Genomic DNA, 7,500 nt, shown 5'->3' on the forward strand with positions numbered 1-7,500 from the left:
TAAGAAACTCTTCAAGTAGAAGACTTAAAAATAAAAGATAATAGGACAGCAGTCTCTCCAAGATAAACGGTAATCCAGACGCAGACGGAAGTTAGGTTCTCAGAACGGCCGCGACTTCTTGCGGATTTATTTACAAACAAATCCTCTTTGCTCTTCCATGGCGGCCTTTCAAACAGGGGACATTGCCGCTTTCCAGACCATTGAAGTGTCTAGTGATGAGAATGGGGCGTTTGTGCTGGCTGCAGAAGAAGATGACAGGAGAGGTGAGGCGAAAATGGCGCGTGTTTTGGGAAATCTTTAAGGAGAAGTGCGGATTTTTAAAGGATCCAGAAGGGATGAAACGGGTGTTTTTTTTTTTTTAAATACCACCGGTACATCAAACTCTATATTGTTAACGCCAGTCACTGCAGTCTTGCAAATGAAAATGTTAACTGGACCAAAGATGAGAAACCATAGAACTGGGATGTCAATCTGAAATCCCTTTGAAGGAAAATTTAAGGTGACAAAGTGTCCTGGTAATTTTTAAAAAATACTTTGGCATAACCAATTGAATCGAATTTGATATTGATAGATTTCTCTTACTCTCTACTATCTAAATATATCAAAATTATTATGCAGAACCCTCCATCCCTTGAACATCAATCTTGGCTTGATAGGAGAATCAGTCACTATAATGTTTAGTGCAGGGGGCGTATCAGCTCAACTCGAACCCAGGTCGACTCATACCCTGGTCAACTAGTAACCTCAGCTGAATCAACTCATAACCTCCACCTGGTAGACTGCACATGCACGTACTCGATATTTGTTTGTTATTAACATAAATATGAATTCATATTAGGCTGGTGTTAGGTTAGGTTGGAAAATGAAAGCCAGTGTAAATGATATGACCACCTCTCACGAAAAATAAAGGTCAAATTCACTAAAGGACTGTACAAGTCCCTACATACAGATACCTATGAAAATCAGGTGGAGTTTACGATTTGACCAGGTGGATGTTACAATTTGACCAGACAGAGATTACGATCTGACCAGGTGGAGGTTACGATTTGACCAGGTGGAGGTTACGAGTTGACCTAGTCGAGGTAACGAGTTGATAAGTGTACGAGCCGACCTGGGTACAAGTTGACTAGTAATGACAGGGGGCTGTTACACCTGAAACCCTCCTCCTAGAGGTCTTCCACTCCCAACACCTGTAATGGAACACAAAGAATCTTTTGCAAAGTCATGGCAGAAGAGAGCATATGACCAACATGCAGGAGTGCCTGATCCTGAGCCTGTCTGACACTCTGTCCTCCAATGGGCAGGAGTTGAAGGGCAACAGACCTCAAAGGTGGGTCACAGTGGGCAGAGCTCCCTGCATTAGGAAATATTGTAACTGATTCTGCATATATTTTCATATTTTACCTTGCAATATCTCTTTCACCATTCATGCCCTCCCCTGCCATCAGGACCAGGAATTTGGGGGTTCAGAGGGGTTCTGAAACATTATTCCTACATGTTTGTCCCCCCCCCCCCTATTAGTGACAATCTTGGCCCTGATAGAATGAAAGGTACCAGGGAAATTATGAGGTAAAATATGGGTATTATACACAAAATCAATCACAATATTGTTGAATAATAGGAGCTGTCTCCCCCCAACCCTCGGCAGGGTAGAGCGGTAGTGCCTGATGCCAAGTCAGTCCGATGTTAAACTCTGCTTTACATACATGGACGATTCTTTGTTTTCCTTTGCAGGGGATAAGGGGTGCAGCTCCCTGCATTAGACAATATAGTGATTGATTTTGTGTATATCATTCTTAGTTTATCCTGTAATTTCCCTCAAACCTTTCATGCCCTCCCTGCTATTGAGGCCAAGAATTTTTGAGTTTAGGGGATTCCACAGCATAATACTTACATATTTGTATACTAGCGGATGAGAGGAATCCATCAGTAGTAAAATTATCGTAGTGCAGTTATTCTGTAAAATCACCTTATATTTTACTTTTTAAATATACTTTCCTTTATGATAATCATAATTTCCCAGCCATATTTTTGGCACCATTGCAGTAGACTTACTGATCAGGAATGGTATCTATTATGCATAGAAAACTGGATATTTATGCAGGAATATATTTATATTATTCCTACAGAGACAAAGGTGTGTGTTTCAAGATTCTAAGAGAGCAGTTCTTTCTCTCTCTCTCTCTCTCTCTCTCTCTCTCTCTCTCTCTCTCTCTCTCTCTCTCTCTCTCTCTCTCTCTCTCTCTCTCTCTCTCTCTCTCTCTCTCTCTCTCTCTCTCTCTCTCTCTCTCTCTCTCTTTCTCTCTCTCTCTCTCTCTCTCTCTCTCTCTCTCTCTCTCTCTCTCTCTCTCTCTCTCTCTCTCTCTCTCTCTCTCTCTCTCTCTCTCTCTCTCTCTCTCTCTCTCTCTCTCTCTCTCATTGGTCAACATTTGCAGTTGTACTGTAGAATTATTAAAATGCTATTAATTTCTAGCTATTGAAAAACTGATTTCTCATAATGGTATTCATACAGAATATCCTGTGCTGGCGCAGCGGTAAGGTGCTGGTCTAGCAATCTTGCGGACCTGCGTTCAATCCCTCGCCCGGCCAGTGAGTGGTATCCCCGGCCATTCCTTGCACACAGGGGGAGATTCGGGCAAAATAAAACAGACAGTATGTCACAGCAAAGAATATCCATTGTAACAAATGGAATTAAAACTAAATCATTAAATCTTAAATCTAATACACAGAATTCATATATTTAAGAATTCTTGCATGGAAGCCCACATGTATCCCACAAATTGTGCCCAGGTAGTACTGGAGGGTATGGAGCTAAAACAGGGAAATTGTAAAGGAAAATATGAAAGAATTTACTATAATTCTTGAATTTAGTACTATATCTGGCCCTTATATTCAGAGACATCTGGGACACTTATTTTGGTGGAGGTTTGCCACCACAGGGTTTGTAGCAGAGTCCTGATTGGCTTTGAATGGCGTAGATGCCAGACAGCTCAACGATAATTGGCTGTGATGGGAGAGAGCTCAATGGTGATTGGCTGATGAGCATGAGATGTTGGAGCTCTGGGTCCAGCTTTCTATAAAAGGTGTCTGAAATGTCTCTCACTATTGGTGTAAGTCCCGTCCTCACTTTGGTCCCCATGTCTTCAGTGCTTTTGTATTGCCCAATAGACTACCACTTGTAACAAAGTAATTGTTTATACCCATAGATATGCAGTTGTTGATGCCTTGGTCATGGTGTATATTCTTTAAGGAAAAAATATATTGCACAGTTTAACAGTATTTCCTGACAAGTCTTCAAACTTTTCCTTGCATCTCAATATGGTCGTATGTATTACCTCAAGTCGGTAGTTTTCAACCTTTATTCATGAATATCAATGCATTTTATTTACCATGTCTTTAGTAATATGTTTTTATTTTGCTTAATATACACATTGTTTTCTTATTAATCCTATTTAACCCATCACCGACGGGTAAAAATTTTGGCAAGTTTACATATGCAGGGGCTTGTTGCGCCAACCGGCAGTTTCCCCTGTTTGCGCCCAGCTCGATCGGTAGTTTGCGAGCGACATATAGCACCTAAATGCTTTAATTTGCTAAAATTTATAAAAATATTAAAATTTTGAAGGTTTACCTTCACTTTAGGTGCCATTGCCTAAAACCTTTACCATATAAATGAAGCTGCTACTACCGGAGAAAAACAGCCTCCGTCCGACGAGCCAGTAGCGCGGGAATGGGCATGACATGATGCCCCAGGCGTTTGGTCCACAACAGCCATGGCATGTACGTACGTGCTACCCGGCGGCAATGGGTTAAATGTGTTGTACCAACCCATTGATCAGTTGCTCACAATCTATACTTTGAAGAAATCAGGAGTAGAGGATACACAAGATTACCATTTATTGACTCTATTTTACATGTGGTTAACATATATATTGTTTCCCATCTCTGCTTACAATTATAATGCATCAGAATAGGCTAAGGAGCATCCAATCATCCTTGTTAAAGTGGTGTTTTGATAAAATTAGACATGTTGCCTTTCAGAAGATCATTAGCAAAATTGTAAGAATCTGAATTTGAATATGAATTTATGCAACATCATTGTCCCTTTCACTGTATTGAAAAAGGCTGGTAGTTGCTGGAAGTTGTTATTTCCATATTTCTTAGTAGATGTTTAAGCTTTTGTAGCTTTTGATTGATAAATTAAAAGACCACACTACAAGTCAAAATATCTGAAAAATTTGATGTAGTTTAGTGATCTCGTTTTTTCCAATGAAGATAGTGTAATTATTCATAGAGTTGATATTCCTCTTTCTGAATTTAGGTAAATACTTCCTGATTTGGTATCATACTTATTGCTTGTAATATTTGTTTGTAATATCTCTTTGCTCTTCCCTTTTCATCCTTAATTCAAGACCGTATCTCATGGATTCAGTCTTTTCTTTAAAATAAATTAAAAGACCACACTACAAGTCAAAATATCTGAAAAAATTGTTGTAGTTTAGTGATCTCATTTTTTCCAACGAAGATAATGTAATTATTCATAGAGTTGATATTCCTCTTTCTGAATTTAGGTAAATACTTCATGACTTGGTATCATACTTATTGCTTGTAATATTTGTTTGTAATATATCTTTTCATCCTTAATTCAAGACCGTATCTCATAGATTCAGTCTTTTCTTTCAAGGAAATAGTGGAAATTATCTTGACATAAAGTTTTAGGTGATTTAATAATCACTAAAAGAATATATTGTATCCCCCCTTTTTCTAATCAAAGCTGATTTTATTAATTTAAACCAAAGAACTAAAAAGTATTTCTAGGTATTTTTGGTGAAAATACCAAGAAAGGGGGAATATGTAATCATCAGTAATCAGAGTTTATTTATAAATTATGCAGTATATAACAAAGTCATTACAGATACAAACAGGTTTTGTAATGCAAAGGCTGAATCATGGCTTCTGTGATTATCATAGTGTGATAATGAAGTATTACAATGGATCTGTACTGTATTCAGCCCATTCCCTTACTTATATTAATCCATTGGATTAGAGTTATTGTGATCTGTATATGGTCCAAAAGAAGGGCATTAGGCTTACTGGAGTTGTGATTCTCCCAGGTATGGGGTCTGTAGGTCAAGCTCACACCAATGGTGTGTGTGGTATCAAGACTCCTTGTCATTTTCCAAGTTCTACATTTGTCTTTTGGTATGCTGTATAAAGATGGTTTTCTTTGCACAGACTTGATATCATCTTTGTAGATAGTCTACCTCTTTCTGTAATAACAATAGGAATTGGATACTGAGCATGGAAATAATGTCCTCGCTAGAGTCATTGCTCTTTCAGCAGTGGCTCATGGATGGCTCATTCCAATCACATTTACCAAAGGAAATATTGAATAATATTGAAATAATTCCTCCAAGAGCTCTGTTGCATACATGGCAAGATATTCATATCACCCTGGCCTTCAGCCCAATTTTTCCATGATGGCATGAACCTATCATCCTCCCCTCAACCAACTTTTTCTATGACAGCATAATCCTATCACTCTGCCCTCAGCCAAATTTTTCTCATGATATGATGGACACATCAACTGGATCCAGTGGGTTAAAACTGAAAAAAATATGATATATCTTTCCTTGATAGGAAGTATTTGTTTTCTCACACAAAACCTGCAAGTTCTCTTCTTACTTCATTTCTGTTTTCATTAATCATCCAATGCTTTATACATTTCTACATTAAATGCCTTTTTCTCAGAAGACACTGAGTTCAACAATGATGCAACCATCCTCCTCATCAAGTTTATCAGAAGGCGTTACAATGAACTGCAGTACCAGCGCACAAGACCCCAGGTTTACAGGGATGTTTATGAAGAACTCTGTAAACATGGTTATAATTTCTCTGTTGAGAGAATCAGAAGAAAATGGAATAATCTCCTAGGTAGCTACAAGAGAGTCAAAAAGTTAAAGAAGACAAGAAAGCTACAGTGGGAATACTATCAGGTATTTCCCCCTCCCTCCATTATGCTTTTTTTTTTTGGTTGCAATTCAGCTATCATAATCTAATAACGATAATAATTCATTTGTTATAGTTCAATGATAATGACAAATCAGGTATCACAAACTGATAAAAATGAAAAGTTAATAGTAATAAAAAATTTATAATGATAATTTACTGATTGTGATTCAGCAATTGAATCACCTGAAATGCCATTTATCCAATGTGGTATTCTGAATTTGTGTAAACATTTGTATGTACAAAGCAATATATGTATTGTCAAAATTTGTCAAAAAATATATTTGCCCAATTTTATAAGTGTTCAGTTTTCTTTTGTACAATAAGAGAGCCTCAGTATTGAAAAATACAATAAATGTGCTTAACATTTAGATATATTGTCTTAAAATTGCAGAGCATTTTAAGATGATATGATTGGTGGTGCCAAATGAAAAGAATCTTTGTTATTTCCTTAACACATTTTGTAAGGGCTATGAAAGATGGCTTTAACATGGAAACATAACTTGAGTTCTTTGTAATTGTATGACAAAGAATATATTTCTGCCTTTGCCAGTTTTAGACAACTATAATCAATTTGATGTAGTGGTGCTGCCACAGTTTATGAATAGTAATTATCAACTGGTATCAGTATAAAATACAAAAAATGCATTCATTTTATTTTATATTAGTTGATCTGCATCCAAACACCACAATTACTTTTGTACACACAAAGATGCACTACAAGTCTTACCAATGTTTCTTTATGATCCTACACTTCAGATTAACATGGTTGGAAATGTGCTTTATTTCTACTTTAATCTTATTTATTTACCTTTTTCATCAACAGATTCTCAACGATTTTTTGCCACCAGAATTTGGAGAAGAAGGTACAGACAGTTACTCAAGGTATATGCCTGAGTCTCCCAGTTACACCATTAGAGATTCCTACACACCCTCATCCAGCTCACAGAATTTTCCGTCATCAGTGACAGTCCATGTCCCTCCACCATCCATTGGAAAAGAAATAGAAAGGGGAACAAAGCGACAGGCTATGATGGAACAGTATGTGCAGCAGCTCAAGGAGAGGGATTTCAACGAGGAAGCATACAAAAAGAGAAAGGAGAAGAGAGAGAGAATGAAAGTGAGAGCACTGAGAAAGATCAGTAAAGAGCTTCAAAACATTGCTAAAACCCAGTGTGAAATCCTAAGTAAGCAAGAACAGATACTCATGTATATAAATAATAAGGAGGTTTGATTCAGATTTTTTTCTTCTTCTTCTTCTTCTTCTTCTTCTTCTTCTTCTTCTTCTTCTTCTTTTCTTTTCTTCTCTTTCCATGTTACCCATAATCTAATGTTATGTCTTGAAACCATATGATTTTTCTGATCTATTTAATTTGTTTTTCACCTCCTTTGCTTCTCTCTCTCTCTTTCCTTTTTGAATTCCTCTTGTAGGAAGTGTGTGTACCTACCTATTATGCTTGTATCTTGTTATCTCAGGGAATGACTTCTGAG

General features: G+C 37.3%; 1 protein-coding gene across 2 annotated transcripts in view; it reads left to right on the forward strand.

Annotated features, from left to right (window-relative positions):
* The first annotated feature begins 63 nt into the window (after window positions 1–63).
* The window catches only part of LOC113808556 (uncharacterized), a 7,822-nt gene continuing 385 nt past the window's right edge, over window positions 64–7,500 (forward strand). The window contains exons 1-3 of one of the 2 annotated variants that reach the window (XM_027359983.2): window positions 64–263; window positions 5,752–5,996; window positions 6,836–7,500. The exon at window positions 6,836–7,500 is cut by the window's right edge and continues 385 nt beyond it. In XM_027359983.2, coding sequence (XP_027215784.1) covers window positions 158–263; window positions 5,752–5,996; window positions 6,836–7,243 — 759 coding nt within the window. In that variant the 5' untranslated portion in view covers window positions 64–157 and the 3' untranslated portion in view covers window positions 7,244–7,500. The remainder of the gene's footprint in view (window positions 264–5,751; window positions 5,997–6,835) is intronic. The other variant, XM_027359984.2, reaches the window with a different exon arrangement.

Source organism: Penaeus vannamei, chromosome 11 (genome assembly GCF_042767895.1).
Source record: "Penaeus vannamei isolate JL-2024 chromosome 11, ASM4276789v1, whole genome shotgun sequence".
NCBI classification, from domain to species: Eukaryota; Metazoa; Arthropoda; class Malacostraca; order Decapoda; family Penaeidae; genus Penaeus; species Penaeus vannamei.